Source organism: Diabrotica virgifera, chromosome 1, assembly GCF_917563875.1.
Source record: "Diabrotica virgifera virgifera chromosome 1, PGI_DIABVI_V3a".
Taxonomy (NCBI): domain Eukaryota; kingdom Metazoa; phylum Arthropoda; class Insecta; order Coleoptera; family Chrysomelidae; genus Diabrotica; species Diabrotica virgifera.
Window position 1 is genome coordinate 194,565,237 of NC_065443.1, and position 18,253 is coordinate 194,583,489.

General features: G+C 31.1%; 1 protein-coding gene across 2 annotated transcripts in view; it reads left to right on the forward strand.

Annotated features, from left to right (window-relative positions):
• Positions 1 to 18,253, forward strand: part of LOC114333423 (lysophosphatidylcholine acyltransferase) — a 271,689-nt gene that overhangs the window by 239,835 nt on the left and 13,601 nt on the right. For both annotated transcript variants that reach the window (XM_028283293.2, XM_028283292.2), the window contains exons 8-9: positions 145 to 295; positions 5,657 to 5,755. In XM_028283293.2, coding sequence (XP_028139094.1) covers positions 145 to 295; positions 5,657 to 5,755 — 250 coding nt within the window. The remainder of the gene's footprint in view (positions 1 to 144; positions 296 to 5,656; positions 5,756 to 18,253) is intronic.

Below are 18,253 nucleotides of genomic sequence, written 5' to 3' on the forward strand. Positions count from 1 at the left end.
TGTAGGCTTTCTGGGTTTTCTCCTACAACTAGATAGTCGGGTTTTTGTATAGTAGTTGTAGGTGTACTCCTCTTCCAGTTTTCTTAGCATATAGTCTATATACCAGATTATATTGCATTAATTAAACTGTAATTGTTGTTTCAGATTGGAAGACACTAAAAATGAAGAAAATCTAATAAATTCCAATTCTATATGTAAAGACTGTAGTAAAATTAATTACACTGACTTTGTGAAGTTACTTAACATTCCATCAAATTCTCCAGCTGCTCAGCAACTATTCAGAATATATGATAAGGTATGTAATTTTTATGTAATATATGTAATCTTCAGGGGATAGGCGCAAACTTTCGGCTCCCATGTTATTAAATGTATTAATTTTTTTTAATCATAAAAAACTAATAAATGTTTTTGAAAAATTTAAACGTAGAATAAAACAATAAATTACCGAAAGCCAAAAGTCCCTTAGAATTAATAAAAAGTTTCTCTTGAATGAGATATTGGAAATTAAAAATCCCACTAAATTTTCTCTTTTTTTTTAACCCTGTAGCTTATTAAAACAAACCTAGAAGTTTTCAGGGACTTTCAGGCCTCGGTAATAACGTAATATTTCTTTCTGCGTTTAAATTTTTTAAAAATACGTATTTACTCCATTAAAATGTTACATTTTTTAAGCCGTACCTTGCATTTGTTAGAGGAGTCAATTTTATTTCTTTAATGTGTAGGGGGGATCAGTAGAAGCTTAAGTTTAAGTTTTTGGGGTCGCCACCCTTGTCCCCCGGCCGCCATCTTGGAAAATGTGTGCAAAGGGGTTTCGCGCTATATCTCGTAAACTACCAACCCTATGGAAAATCTAGTTAAACATAAAATGTGTCAAATTAAATTTTCTACAATTTTATTTCTATTACTTTTTATCGTTAAGTGATCAACAAAAAAGATATAAACAAAAATATGTAAAAAAAATTTTTAATAAGTTTCCTTTTGGAGGTTATAACTTTTTTTCAGTTCATTTTAAAGTAAAATTACATTATGGCAATTTTGTAGAGGGTTTTTTAGCGAACAATTTTCACTATAAATTTGTTTAATTCTGTTTATTTATATAAGTTTTACAGCGCTCCAAACTTGACCAGATTCTCGAATGCTCATAGGGGTATAATAAAAACAAAAGTTAGGCTTACTTTTCTATCTATATATATTTTTTATTCATACAATTTATTATGATTTTAACATTCCTATGCTATTATTAATCTGTTTTTGACCTTTCTCCCCACTATAAAACTTATAACCCTAAGCATATGTAGAAACGGCCCAAGAAGTTGTTTGACGACAAATTCGCCGGTTCAGAAGAAGAATGGCGCGACCGCATATTGCAAAATTCTTAAGAAGAGCAAAACGAAATTTTAACATCAAAATCATAAAGTATGATTAAAATTAGCCATTCACCACACCGTGGTCAGGATCTCGAGATATAAGCGTTTTTTGGGGTGTGCTGCTTGTTTATGAAGTAACATAACTTTTTTCCTGTTGTATATTTTGACTTAAAATTTTCCAAAAAACTTCTTCATGAATTATATTTTATTGTTGTGTTCGTTAAAATTATAAACTAAAAAGTTTGTCACTCAACTTTTTTAAGTAAACGTGAAACTAACGAAATATGGTGACAAAATGTTTAAAAACTAACAACTCCTTTTTTAATGTGTTTAAATATTTAGGATAAATTCCATTGTTATCTACATGCTTCAAAGATTACACAGTAAAATTTTCAAAAGAAAATATTTACAGCGACCAAAGATACAGCGAGGTAATTTTGAAATATCATCAAAATTGATTTTCGGCATTTTTGTATAAAATTTAATTTTTGAACATGTTCCACCAAATCTAGATAAAAATAAACTTCATATTCGGATTCAGCGACCTCGAAAACATAAAAATAGACCAAAATTGGTCATTCACCTTAAATTTGACTTTCGTGTTCGGCATAACGATTGCTGCCGCTCGACTAATATATAGATAGAAAAGTATTTTTTTTTAATGTATTCCTATGAGAATTCGAGAATCTGGTCAAGATTGGAGCGCTGTAAAACCTAGATAATAAATAAAATTAAACAACTTTATAGCGAAAATTGTTCATTGAAAAATCCTCTACAAAATCGCTATGATGTTATTTTATTGTGAAATAAACGAAAAAAAAGTTATAACCTCCAAAAGGAAACTTCTTAGAAAATTTTCTCATATTTTTATTTATAACTTTTTTTTTTTTGGTCACTTGACGATAAAAAGTAGTAGATATAAAATTGTAGAAAATTTAATTTGCTACCTTTTATGTTAATTAAATTTTCTGTAGGATTGCTAGTTTAGAAGATAAAGCGCGAAGCCCTCTGCACCCCTTTTTCCAATATGGCGGCCGGGGGACAAGGGTGGCTCCCCAAAAACTTAAACTTAAGCTTCTACTGAACCCCCCTACACATTTAAAAAATAAAATTGACTCCTCTAAGAAATGCAAACTAAGTGTAACATTTTAATACACTAATTAGTTTTCTCAGGATTCGAAAAAAATTAATGTATTTAAATCACATTGGAGCCGAAAATTTGCGCCTATACCCTTAATAGACCAACAGGTGGTTCCGGCTTTCCCCTATATCAAGCACGTGCAGTCTTGGGCAAACATGAAAACTTCCTTATATATTTTTAATCCTTAAACACCGACTGATTGTCGTATTTTATTAAGCTCAAACTGCTTAAAATACGTAATTTAAAGGTCATGTGACCAATTTGTGTGGCTGGTTTCAACTACTATTTCTAGGGTTTCAACTACCTCTAGAGTTTGACCTGATGATGGTCTGATAAGACTAAAAACGTTCGTTCTGTGATATTAGTGCAGTCATTGAAGCTTTTTAGCTCAGAAATTTTTCACTATGAACCGATTTACATGAAATTTTGGTCAATATCACAAAAGTGATATTGACCCGAACTCCGTTTTCACCCTGGGGGTGGTTGCCACCCCTTTTCGGTGGTGGAAATTTTGTATTCAAAATAACCTCAGATATCGATAGAAGACCTAATTTTAAGCAAAAAATGTTGTATAAAGTTTTTTCATAAACCCAATACTTTTCAAGTTATTGGCAATTGAAAATTCGGAATTTTCTCACTATTTTCAACAGTTTTTTGCAAACATCTCCAGAAATATGCATTTTAACGATAATATTATAATGAACAAAATTGTAGCAGGTAAAAAAAATGAACAAATTGGTTTTTTAAAGAGTGTTCTAAGTGCAACATTAAGCGATATATTGAAGATCAAAGCCGTTTTTTTATTTTGTGTGAAATTTAATCGATGTATTCAGTGCCAGCTAGCGATGAGCGAATAAATTTTAAGCATGCTAATGAGAAAGGATTTTATAGTGCTTAAGTGCTTTAAAATGAGTACCGTTAAAAGTATTTTGTACGTAAAATGAGTGAGCTGTAATGAAAAAAAGAGGAACATCTAATGGGTTTTTTTTAAATCAATGGATTTTATAAGTGCCATTTCCATCAGAATTAAAATTAATCGTATTCCGTCTACAATCAACTTTAATATAAAGAGTTTGATGGATTCTAGGCGTTCGCTGCTTTGGAACACATTATATTTTATGAAAAAAATCACGATTTAAAGATTAAAAAATTTTCGAATTTAAAAAAAAAAACAGCCTTCTTTTCATAATATCTCAAAAATAATGAAAGATACGTAAAAAGGTGTAATAATAATAAAAAAGTTTTTTTGACAAAAATTTTGGTTTGTTTGTTTTTCCTATCACACAAAAATTGACGAAGATATTATTGATTAAAGAGCGCGCGGTAGCGCAACCACAGTCTCTGTCGAGCCCTTTGACCCTTCACCGTTTCAAAATAAAAGGTTTTTCCCTACATATTATACTGGAAAAGTTTTATTTTTTTTTAATTACCTTCAAAATGGTTTTTTATAAGTTGTGATAGCTTTAAAATTGAAGTAGTTATGGCCCAAAAACTAATTGTATTTTTTTCTACTTATGTAGCAAACTAAACATTTCGGAGCGTGAATTTTTGGAAGGTAAGTATGTGTATTGTTGATGGGCTATTATTGTGCGTGCTCCATTTTCCGCTACGAATTTCTTAAATATGTATGCTATATAATGTGACCAGTATATTTCCGTCTGTAACTGCAACATTTTGTTTAATAAAAAATGTGAGAACAGTGAAAAACTGTTTTATTTAAATTAGATCTTATATTTATTCTTATATTTTATTCAGTAAATAAAGATTTCTTACTCCATAATTGAATTATTTTTAAATGTATAATCATACATATTCAATGTTTTAATTTCGGGGTAGTTTTAAGGGTTAAAGAACTTGAGCATATGATTTTCCAGCATAGCTTTTTCGAGAACGGGGAACGATATTTAAATCCTTTTTAGTTTGCCAAAGAAATTTTTTATACAATTTTTAATCGAGGGGTTGATTTTAAGGGTTGAAAGGGGTTAACAATTAAATAATTAAGATAGAGAACGTAAAATATTATTTACTCTATATTTAAGTCTTCCTGTCAAACCAAATTAATTGTTTGTAAATTTTTTCTATTTAGGGGTTCTTTTTGAGGGTTGAAAGGGGTTAACAATATGATAATTAAGATAGAGAACGTAAAATATCATTTACTCTATATTTAAATATTTTTATGTCATACTAAATTAATTTTTTGTAAATTTTTTTGGATTGGGGTTGTTTGCAACCTCTTTATTATTAAACATGTTTTCTGTCGATAAAATGGCTCAATGTCAATTTTTCCGTTAAGGGGTTGTTTTCACCCCTTAAAAATAAAAAACGGAGTTCGGGTCAATATCACTTTTGAAGTTAATGATAAGATAAGCCTAATTCCAAAATCTCATGTAAATCGGTTGATAGTAAAAAATTTCGGAGGTAAAAACCTATTTTACGCTTCAATGACTGCACTATATGTTTAACAAATTTTTAATAAACAATTTATACACCAGTTACAAAAATAAGTCTGTTTTACTTCTTCAGCATTTTATAACTTAGGATTTAAGTCCAAGGAGTCCAAATTATGATGTAAGAACTGTTCCTACAATTATTTTTGTCTGAACGTTTGCATATCAAATTTTATAATGACAAACATATTTTTAATCCCCAATATAATATTATAAACTAATAAGTAATAGTAATACAAAAATTCTATTAAAAAATCCTTGTAAAAGGTAAAAAAACTTTTATTAAAATACCCTTAAGGGCTACAAAACAATAGAGCGTTTTCGATTTTCTTACAAAATTATCATCAGTGTTAAAATAAACAGGTTAAATTCTAGCTGAGCCACTAAAGAAATACCAGGGTGAGAACCCTTTAAAGGGTATGTCGTTGTTTTGTAAATGCATATTTGCTTGAAATTCCATGTGATGGATATATTTTTTAAAGAAATATGCCTTTAGGAAAACTATGAACCTTCCCATCACGTGGGATATAAAGTGAGTTGTTTTTGTCTCTCTTTTGTGAGTTGAGACACAAAAACAACTTTTTTTATACCTTTTACAAAGGATTTTTCAATAAAATTTTTGTGGCTGATGGTATACAGCCAGCTACAGGAAAAATGCTTTCTTTTCCTTGTGGATTTTAATAGTAATACATTATTTTCAGAAAAATTCTGGCGTGATAGACTTCAGGGAATATTTACTAGGAGTCCTAGGGATAGTCAAAGACAAAAAAGCTTTAGATGTGTTACACATAGCTTGTAAGGTAAGTGTAAAGTCTAATATATCGTCGGTATACTACGAAAACCAGGTAAATGTCGAAATACCGAAATCGAGAAAAAACGTTTTTAAAGTTTAGTGCTTTATTTTGAATTAAGCGGACCAGTTGTGTTTGATATTCGATATGCTAGTGAAATATGCCTATATCAGAAATAATATTCTATCATTAGTTTGAAAAAGTTAAGAGACCTAGCTGATTAAACCTAAATTTAAGATCCAGGTGGAATCACTTACCTGGTTTTACCTGTAAATCAAAATAAATCACACTGTATTAAAGACACTTATCAACTTTTTACTGAATATGGTAGATATACAGCAGTAGAAATATATTGTTGTCCGGCAAATATAAATGTGCGCTTAGTTGGTTTTACACGCAACAGAACTTTGATTTTATGGAAGTAAGTAGCGATATATTGTTTTATTTGAAAATTAAAAATTGGTTAGGTGTAACTTATTTGTTTATTACACAAATTATCTGCTGAATGGTAAGTCGTATCATTTATTGAGTTTTACCTGTATGTAGAGCGTAAAAAGCTGAGAATTTTGGTATCATCATCATCAATGGTGCTACAGCCCTATGAAAGAGCCTCGACCTTCCCAAGTCTATTACGCCAGTCAGTCCTATCCGTTGCCAACCGTTGCCAGTTTGCTGCGCCTATTTTTCTTCCATCCTCATCTACACCATCTTTCCATCTAAGTTTTGGCCTACCCCTATTTCTACTTCCCACAGGTTTTGACATAAGGATTCTTCTAGGAGGGTTGTTATGCTGTGATCTTGCTAGATGTCCTGCCAATCTTAGTCCTCCTATTCTTATAAGAGATACTACGTCTTTACCACCAAATATATGTTTACATCTGTGGTATACCTCGTAGTTGTACCTCCTCCATTTTGGTATACTCAACTCAATATTGTAAAATTTGTCATTTATCTGGTTTTCGCAGTATACCGACGATATTTTACTTAAACTATTGCACCTATACCTAATTTAAAATTCAGTTATCATTTTGAATAAATTAATATTAAATGTTCGTGAATGTGTAGGTGATATACTTCTTCTTCTTCTTCAAAGTGCTGCTTCATTACTGAAGGTTGGTTGTATCTACAGCAAATTGCTCTCTATCTTGAGCAGTTCTTAGTATCGAATGTGTGTCCACGTCTGTCCAGTCTCTTACATTCTTTAGCCAAGAGTATTTTCTTCTTCCCGGACCTCTTTTTCTTTCCACTTTCCCTTCCATTATGAGCCGTAGAAAGTTATATTTTTTCCTCTGTAAATGTCTCTCAGATAACTCGGTTTTCTGGTTTCTTTTACAACATTTTGGAGTTTTCTCTCAGTTCCCATTCTACTCAGCACCTCATTGTTGGTCACGTGTTCTGTCCAAGAGATCTTCAGCATCCTTAGAAAAAACCCACATCTCAAAGGTGATATCTTCTTTTTCTACGGCACTAGAGCCCAAATTTACCCTTGGCCTGCTTTATTTTTTGCCTCCACCCTTGCTTGACTGTGGGTGCTATTCTCCATACACAGACTCCTAAAAGGTCTTGTGCGTCGCTGTTTACTCATATCACGTCGCTGGTGCTCATATGGCTGCTTTTCTCTATACACAGACTCCTAAAAGGTCTTGTGCGTCGCTGTTTACTGTATCTTCCCAACGCTTTCTTGGCTTTCCAATCGGTCTATTTCCCTGCAGTCTAGCATTCAGTGCTCTTTTTGGTAGCCTATCCTCTCCCATTATCACATGTTCGGCCCATTGCAATCTTTGTATTCTAATGAAGTCTGACAGGGGTGCTTCCTTATAAAGTTTATAAAGTTTGTTGTTGTATCGACTTCTGAAGATTCCGTTTTCCCTCACAGGTCCTAGTATTCTCCTCAGTACTTTCCTTTCGAATGTGTCGAGTTTGTTTTTGGATGTTTCTTTCAGGACCCAGGCTTCACTGTCATAGCATGTTATTGGTTGAATTAAAGTTTTATATACAAAAGATGATATACGTCTGTATATAACCTCTTCTTTACTTTCTTCATTCCTCTTATATAGAGCGGCATATTCCTCCCCAAACTTAGATAAATAAATGAAAAATAAATAGAGGATGATAAGTATTTGGATATTAAATCTTTAAAGGTTTGCTAGGTGAGGAAGGAGAAGGACTGTAATAGAGATGTATCAGAGAAACAGCTAAGATTGATTTTATTCACCCTTGTAGCTGGAATTATAATTAGAGACTGGAAAATATGCACTAAAAAATGTCTAAAATATGCATGCAATATGCATTTTAAAACAAGCTGAATATGCACAATTAACATGCAAATATGCATTTATATATGCACTTATTTTTATATGAATAATTTTATGGTTTACGTTAAATACATAAATAAATAAAAAATAATAAAAATAAATAAATAGGTTTGAATTTAAACCAAATTGTATTATTATTTCTTAATATATTTTTTTAACTTCAGGTTTTGTGACAAATAAAACGGCAAAATATTTTATTTTGACCACAAGATAAATAAGAGTACAATAAAATAAATGTACATATTTTTATTGTTACAATATTGATTCATATTTTCTAAACTAATATTATAAAAAGAGTACAATAAAACAAATTTACATATTTTTATTGTTACAATAAATAATCATATATTGATTCATATTTTCTAAACTAATATTATGTCTTCTATCTGTTAATATTTGTTTATAGGCAGAAAAAGATCTCTCAACGTCACAAGATGTAATTGGGGCATATTTAAACTTTGCTATTAGAGACGGATCCATATTAATATTTTCATCGAAGTTTCCAAAATTGATTATATTATTTATTGAACGCAATAAAGTGAAACCCTCATTTTTGTTTAAAACGTCATCAAGTTTATCTTTAATTTTTACTCCAATTTCCCCATTCAGATTTGTTATTTTCTGTTTAACCGAATCAACAATAGACATACTATTGTGAAGACATAAATTTTGAGCCTCTAATTTTGTAATTGAACTTTCAATGATATCGAAATTCGATTTTATATACAACAATTGATTTTTAATAGACTTTTCTTTAAAAATATTTTGACAGTTATCAATAGCGGTACAAGTCGGATCAAAACTTGAAATAACGCTTTTGATGTCGTCGTAGTGTTCAGATAAAAATATAGCACTTTTAAGCCAAGTTCCCCATCTGGTTAATACTGGTTCTGGTGGTAAAGGAATATCGGGAAGCATCTCCCTATATACCTGTACACGTAGTGGTGCTTTCAGAAATACTTTTTTTACATTATTTATTAAGGTGTTTACATTGGGAAATTCAATTCTAACTTTCTCTGCAACTCTGTTTAGGCCGTGCGCCAAACATGTACAGTGAATTAAATTAGGGAAAAAGATTTTAAGATTGGATGCAGCTTTCATCATATATGAGGCGGCATCACTAAGCATTAATAATATTTTTTCAAATGGTACTTGATCAGGTAAAAAAAAATTTGTTAGGGATTCGTTAACAAATCTAGCTATTGTAGCATAGTTTGTTTTTTCCAAACATTTTACACTAATTAAGTATGAGTTTTTAAAATCGCCAGAGTCGTTAAGAACTCCAACAATTATATTCGCAATTTGTCGACCCTTTGTATCCGTTGTTTCGTCGACGGAAATCCAAAGATATTCGGCTTTTAACTGATTTTTAATACTCGTCATCACATCTTTGTAACATGCACTGACATATTTTTTCCGAAGAGTTGAAGAACTTGGTATTTGAGCTGGTTTATCTTTAATCTTGCAATAAGTTTTTAAAAAGTTTTGACACGATTTATGTTCTAACTTGTGCAGAGGGATATTGCAGTTCAAAAAAAAATGGCATAAATCCTTTGCAAAGGTTTCTTGCCCAACTGACGTATTCTGAATCTGCAAACTGTTCTGTAGAATCTGCTGGCGAGGTTTATGATCATTTTTTGATAGCTTAGTTTGGTGAAGTGAAGTTTTTATGTGTTGAACTACTTGGAATTTCTTTTGACATGGAATCTGGAATATAATGATAATGATGTTTTAGATGTTTTCGTAAATAGATACCTACATTAAAATGATCAAACTTTTTAAACCTCCCCCAATTTTTTTTTATTTCTCAAAGTGAAATTGAAATCGTCAAACAATAAAGTACAGTCAGTGTACCGTAGTATACAGGGTGGGCCACTCTCAACACCTCGCTCTGTATAAGCCAAACCGTTGCGAACTTTAAAAAACAGTTTTTGAAGAAATGGGACGGTTTGTCATTTTAGAATAGACAGACACATAGATGTGCAAAGAAGTTTGATAAGTTTAAAAATCTATTGAAGTGGAGAACTTACCTTTTTATCACAAATGGTGCAAAACATACTTTCACTGTCGATAACTTTTAGATGATTGTTACTTCCAATCCAACTTCTGAGAAGACTTGATTTTTCCCTTGCTACTTTAGGCATTTTCACAATAATAATAAAATGATTTTTTTACACAGTATAGTCAATAACTTGCAATCACAAAAGTTGAATAATCGGCGATTGATTTAAGACTAACCATTCATAAAATAAAATAATCTATCCTACCCTTAAAATGCTTAAAATTTCGTTTTGGTTGGTTTTCCCAGAATAATTCATAGTTGGCCGACACCAGCAGAAAGTACAGGTAATATTTGTAATGTTATTCAAAATATAATCGGTATTTACTTAGGTAATTTGTAAATTCTGAGAAGTCTATAAATCTTAAATATCCGGATAATGATACCTGCAGCTATAAATAACGCCCATTATGTTTATGGGTACAACAACAAAGGAGCTTAACAGCAAAATATTTACTTTCACATTTTATTTTAATGGATGTTGATGTTACTAATATATACCTTATTTTTAAATGGGGTAGAGTAAATTCCCATCAAAATATGCATTTATATGCTCTTAAATCTCCAAATATGCAAGGCATATGCATTTATGAAAAACATGAGAAATATGCAGCATATATATGCATATGCATTTTGCATATAATCCAGTCTTTAATTATAATCTAAAAAACAATAAAAAACCTTATCTTTTATTAAATTTCTATTTTGCCGATTTCGCTTTGTTCCCCTATCTCCTATTCTTTTATGGCTATACTTCCGAGTGTATTTTGTATATCTAGTCGCTAGATCTTTTTGTCACTATACTAAATTTAAAATCAAGATGCAGTAGAAATAAACAAATCAAGACACGTTGAAAGCTACTAGGAGCATTACCGAATCATAATTTACAATGTAAATTCTAAATCATGATTTCCAAAGTTTATACATTGTAAATTATGATTCGGGAGTGCTCCTAGTAGCACCTAACGTGTCTTGGTTTGTTTATTTCTACTGCATCTTGAATGTAAATTTAGTTGAGATCGTTGTCACTGTAATATAAATCAAAACCATAAGACATCTGATTTTTCTTGTGGCATATAACGCCCCTAAAACACTTCGTCTTTCGCTTCACAATAATTGGAATAGGCAAGTCATACTTCATTTCACGGTTCTCAAATAGAAGCAGCTTTCAAATTTTATTTTTATATAAAATAAGTACTTAGTGCATAAAGTATGTACATGCTATTATGAATTAATACAGAAGAAATTAAAAGTTTTCGTGCTCATCTAACGTAAAAACCGACTCCGACAAATTACAGGGTTGTAGGTAGGTGATCCTAGTGATCTGTCTTTTAAGAGTTAAATTTTATCGTTCTATACAGGGTGTTTCATTAATAATTGTCCATATAGTAACTGGAGCAACCTTAGCACAAAATACGAAGATTTAACCTAAAACACTTAAATAAAATGTGGTTCCTTACTGAGTTACAGGATGTTTTATCTAAAAATTTAAAAACTATTTTTGCTCAGAATTTTAAAACTATTCGACGTATTCTTTTCATGCTTGGCAGAAAGTATAGGTACTGTACAAACTACTAAATTATGTTCAACAAACGTTTCTGTCTATTACTAGAGGCGTACGATGGGGGAATGTAAATGGTTGACCCTTTCCAAATTCTACACCACTGGCGGAATTGCTATTTTAGTTCAATTTTTGGATTCTCCAGTACTTTCTATGAAAATAATATACTCTTCTTTCGTAACGATAAAGTCATTAGTTTTCGAGATCTTTGAAGTTAAAAATGAAACGACACGCTTATTTTGATTAATGTATTGTGCCGCTTCATTTTTAATTTCAAATATCTCGAAAACTAATCATTTTATCGTTACGAACAAAGAGTATATTATTTACATAAAAAGTATTGAAAACTTAATAAGCTACACTAAAATAGCAATTTCGTCAGTGACGTAGAATTTGGGAGGGGTTAACCAGCCACTATCCCCTGTCGTACGCCTCTGGTAGTAGCTAGAAACGTTTATTTATTATAATTTAGTAGGGTGTACAATACCTACACTTTCTGCCACGTATGATAAGGATCCGCCAAATAGTTTTAAAGTAATGGGTACAAATAATTTTTAAATTTTAATCATATCAACGCATGAAAGGCAAAGCTCCCTAACCGACAAAATTTGGTAAAACGACATATACATATCATTCGACTCGCCATAAAAATCCGCGTCGATTGGTCTGGGTCTCGTAGCGCTGCGTTGAGATTTGTTGTCGCTTAGGAAGTACGTGAATCTTAAGTATTCTCACATTTTCAACTGACTAAGCAACAAAAATGTCCTAATTTTCTATATATCGGTTGGTTGGACAGTTTGAGTTATAAAAAAAAAACGAATAGTAATTTGTTCCTGTCTTAAAATTATATTAACCGTTAACTTAGATAAATTTACTGAAAGTAAAATCATATGCACCAAGCAGTACGGTATTTTTTCCTGTTCTAGATTTTGCTATCATAGTCGCTTACCGATTTTTTTACAAACAGAAATATGATCCAAACGTGTCCTTATACATTTGTTCCTAAAAATGTATTTGACATCATTTGTGCTTAGACATTTTTGCTTGTTGCGAAATAGGTATAAAAAAGAACTTAGATAATTTTACATAAAAAACGATACCAACTTGATGTCGCTTAGATAATTTTATCTGAATTTCAAAACGAATAATAGGCGCTTAGGAGGCGCAACCATGTTTTGAATGTCGGTTATGCATAACGTACTGCATACTGTATTCGTATTCGGAACGAGTCAGTCGAGCGCAAGTGCAAGCAACGAGGAAACAGATGATGCAGAGTCAACGGGTAAAACAAGAAAAAAGAAAAAGAATTTCAGAAGAAGAAAACCAATAACGAATGGATCGGGCATAGAAGAAGAAACTGTAGGTGACGCTGGATTGAGGGAAAGAAAAAATAATGAAAGAAAAGAAAGATCTAAGAAGAAGAGAGTTGGGGAAGAATATACAACTAAGAAGGGAGTGACAGTACCAGCCAAGAAAGTTCTCCCGAACCCATGTCAAGGAAAAAAATGTGGGAATAACTGTGTATCTATCCCAGAAGAAAGAAGAGAAAGCATATTTAACCATTTCTGGAAACTGGATACAACTCGACGACGAGATTGGTTGGTATGATTGGCGCAAAGAGTAGGTGTGAAGCGCAAGCGCAGTGAGTCTGAAAAACGCAACTGTACTATAAAATATTTTATAAATGAAGGAGAAGGTAAGAGAAATGTATGCTTACAGTTCTTAGCAGCCACTATGAATGTTTCAGATAAAACTATTTATAGTATTGTTAAAAATGCAGAGTGGGGATGTGCCAAGGAAGACATGAGAGGAAAGATGGAGCCGTCAAATAAAACCAAACAAACTACTCTGGATGCCGTTATAAACTTTATATAAAGTTTGCCTGCTTTACCATCGCACTATGGCCGCCAAGATTCCAGTAAAGTTTATTTACCAGAAGAATTCAAGAACATACCAACTCTTTACGGAAGTTATAAAAATAATGTCATTAATCAAGGTATGGATATTGTGAGTGAGAGAATTTTTCGCAAAATATTTCATGAGCAGTTTAACGTCGGCTTTCATATACCAAAGAAAGATAAGTGCAAGAAATGCCTTATGTTTGCAAAAAACACTGATCCTGACAAACTGAAAGAAAAAGAACAGCATGAGAAAGAAAAAGAAGAAAGTTACGCCCGTTTCAAAAGTCACAAAAAGATCCATAAAGATGATTCTTTTACATTATGCGTCAGCTTTGGTCTTCGAAAGGTCTTGAATACGCCATATTCACCTTCAATGCTATTATACTATAGTAGAAAACTGGCTGTTTATAACCTATGTTTCTACGAGAATGGCACTCGTAAAGTATTCTGTTATTATTGGGACAAATCTAATGGTAAACGAGGTGCAAATGAAGTAGCAACAATTTTGCATAAATACATTAAATCTGTTGATGCCAGAGGAAATGTTAAACGATTGCTGTTATACTGCGATTGTTGTCCAGGGCAAAACCGGAACCGCAATGTTATGAGAATGATTCATCAAACTTTGCAGGAATGTAATAATCTTGAAACAATTCAGTTGAATTTCCTACTAACTGGGCACACTTATATGCCAGTGGATACGTCTCACGCCATCATTGAAAATAACCTTAAACATACAACTGTTTATGCACCTTCCCAATGGTTCACCATTTTCTCAACTGCTAGAAATAATCCATCGCCATTTAATGTTGAGCGAATATCTTATGATCAATTTAAAAAATGGGATAACATTGGAGACAAATATTTTAAAGGAAATCTTACTGGCAAAATAAGTAAAGTTCGGATTGCAACTTTTAAGAAAGACAAACACATTGTTTCTATAAAAACATCTATGAATTCTGTTGCCAAATTATTCGATGTTGAAGTCCAGCCTAAGAGTAGGGTCCCACTTATGTCCTGCTATAAATCACTACTGCCCATTTCCAAAAGAAATATCACGATCTTCAGAAACTTTGTACTGACCAAGTCATTCCAGCTTGTTTTCATCATGAATATTTGAACATTCCACGGGATGCGAATATGAAAGATGTGTTACCAGAATCAGACGTAGAAGATCCTGATTGCGATTTTTAATTTATTTTTGCTACAGTTTTGTTTTGATATTATGTTATTAATATTAGTATTACGAGTATATTATAATTTGTGGTTGCTTTCATTTTGATGTTATAACGTATAAGAAGTCAAAGTGTTAAGGTTGATTAATAAAAAGTATACGGTCGGCTTGTGTAACATTTCCTAAATAAATTTATGGGTAAATGCATTAAAATGCAATTATTGTTTCTCCGTCATCTGTTTGGATTAGAAAAAGATTCAATGACATTATTAAATGCAAATTTGTCAAAAATGATTTATTTCAAAAGTCACGTCTAAATATTTAAATTGTAAAAATTATAGTGAAAATGGATAAAACACCTTCAAAATATCATGAAAATTCTTCTAAAAAACGAAGTGCTGCCAAAAGAATCCCATCCGAAGTTTTCGAAATCCTTTGTTGAATTTTATTAGATATTTTTGTAGGTCCGATAAACAAAATTTAACGTTAACTGAATTAGTGAAAATAGGAACCCAAATTTAAAGACAGATGAGCGAACAAGAATGAACAAGACTATATTCGATCCTTTTTGTAAATTTTAAGATAAATTCACGTTGTTTTATAATCTAAATTTAACCCTCACGCACAAGTTGTAGTCCATGTGACTAACAACTTCAGTGAGAAACTGGGTTTATTTATTATGTACTAAGTTACACAAATAAACTCTATTATTATTATTATTATTATGCGTTTATGCATAAATTGATTTAGGAAGCGTTACGCAAGCCCCCCTAAGTAGCATATTTTTTATAAGTTTAATTATTTGAGGTTCCAGTATTACAGTCTTGACCAAATACGATTTAAAGTTAATTTTTTAACTATTATTTGTTTTGCTTGTTTGCTATCATTTGTTATATGTTTGAGATTGAATTATATAGTTCCTTACAAATTGTCTTACATAGGATATTACTCTAAGTACACTTGGTTAATTTTGCATTTAATGTGTTCTTTATCAATTATTTTTCCAATAGTTAGAGTTTTGGATCTTAGTACCATAGTTAAGTGTTAATGAAACAGTACACACGAACATAATATTATGTATGAATTTTTAAAGAAACTTTTTTAACTCTGATAAGTCTTGTGATGTTAAACTGTGCACTGTGCCTTATTTGGAGTAATAATAATTAATAATATGTTGAGATCTCTTTCTTGTTTAAGCAAATTCTTGATGTTACTTAAGTATGTTATTTAACAATTATTTAGAAGATTTTTTTATTCGTACCCAGTGTTTATTATAAAAACCAAATTTTGTTTAAGTTCTTAATTTTTAATTAAAAAAAATACTGCAATACAATAAAAATATTGATTAAAAACAAAAATCGTTTTATTTGTTAAACTCGCTCCCTTCAAAAATGTCGGATAGAGTTGCAAATATTACTTTATAATAAGTAATTAGATTATTTTTCTTGAAGGACCTGACTAAAATTTAATTATTTAGTTTTTTTTCCTATTTTTCAAAAATATTTTTTCGTTATTAATACATTTTTACCTATTTGCATATACAGTAGCTTAAGTATGTAACTGAATATACTTGAAAGTTTTTTTGTAGGCTCAGGCGCATAGATAGTTGTACCTGTTATTTTTTTTGGGTAATATTTTACTAACCAACTCTAAATGGTAAACTTGAAGTGTTAAGTTTAAATATTACTTCTTAGATAAAAGCCCACAATATTATAATGCCTAAACTCTAACAAGTATTTATCTATGATGAAAAGTAAATATTTTATAAGAATTTTTCAATAAAAAAAATTTTTGATCAGCTCTCCTGCACATTTGTATAGATGTCGGTTAGGAAGGATTGCCTTTCATGCGTTGATATGAATCCTATCATAAATTAATCAAAATAACTGTGCCGTTTCATATTTAACTTAAAATATCTCGAAAACTAATGACTTTATCGTTACTAATGAAAAGTATATTATTTACGTAGGAAGTACTGAAGAATCTAAAAATGGAACTAAAATAGTAATTCTACCAGTGGCGTAGAATTTGAGAAGGGTCAACCATTCACCATCCCCTGTTGTACGCCTCTGGTAGTAGCTAGAAACGTTTGTTTCTCATAATTTAGTAGGGTGTGTAGTAGTAGTACTTTCTGCCAAGCATGAAAAGGATACGTCGAATAGTTTTAAAATGCTGAGCAAAAATAATTTTTAAATTTTTAGATAAAACACCCTGTAACTCAGTAAGGAACCACATTTTATTTAAGTGTTTTAGGTTAAATCTTCGTATTTTGTGCTAAGGTTTCTCCAGTTACTATATAGACAATTATTATTGAAACACCCTGTATATCGCCGTTTGATTAAATTTGTAAATCAGATTTAGATTTGTACTATTCAAGCTTGGAATATCTAACGTGTCTAAATTCCTTCTTCTGCTATATTTGAACGAATCACCCCGTTGTAATGTATTTCTAACTATATCTCTGAATGTGCTATTAAATTTGCCATAGGCTAAGATGACCAGGTATTCCGCATATTCCAGGATATGAGATGACTGTCGTTGCTGAGGTTACATACAGGGTGATTGATTAGTAGGGTAAAGCTCAATAGCTCCGCTATAGTAATAGATAGCAATAAAAGTTAATAACAAAAATTTTAGCCACCTTTGAGATTTACATTACAAAATTAGTTAGAATGTTACAGGGTGTTCGATAACACAGTGGCAGACGAAACTTTAAATTCGAAATCCTGTTAACTTCTCCATCACAAAAATATAAAGGTTTGTTATGTTATACAGGGTACTTACAAAGTTATAACCAATTTTATATGAAAATCGTAACAAGTTCAACTCCCTGTATAAATAAAAATAAGCAAAACAACAATGGTTTATTAATGCCGTATTTTTTACCGTATTGTCAAAATTTTCAAGAATAGTCGATATTGCTAATTTTCTTTATATAAAATACAGGGTGAGTCAAAACGCAAGTACATTATTTTCTCAGTAATTTTAAATGGAACACCCTGTATTTTATATCACTATTGAAAAGTACCATTACCTTTCTTTAATTTATAGATAACATTCCCTATGTCTAAATTTATTAGTTTTCGAGATATTTTTATTTTTCAATGGACCAGTAGCGTGGCCACCCAAATCACCAGAATTTAATAAACTGGACTGATTTTTTTGGGGTTACGTTAATAATGAAGTTTATAAAATACCTCCAACAACAAGGGATGAGATGAAATAGAATACAAAGTGTATTTCGATGTGTTAATTTACAAATGCTCCGTAGAGTAAGTAGCTCATTCAATGATCGTTTTTAGGCGTACATAAATGTGTTAGGAGATAATTTTGAACACCTTATGTAATTAAATATTAAAAATATTTTATTAAAAGTAGCTTCTAATTTTTTAAACATGTTTTTTTTTGCAAAATGTATTACTGATAAATTATGTTTCGTTCTTTATTTGTTACATTGTTACATTTACATACAAAAGTAGTGTTTAATTGTCTTCACA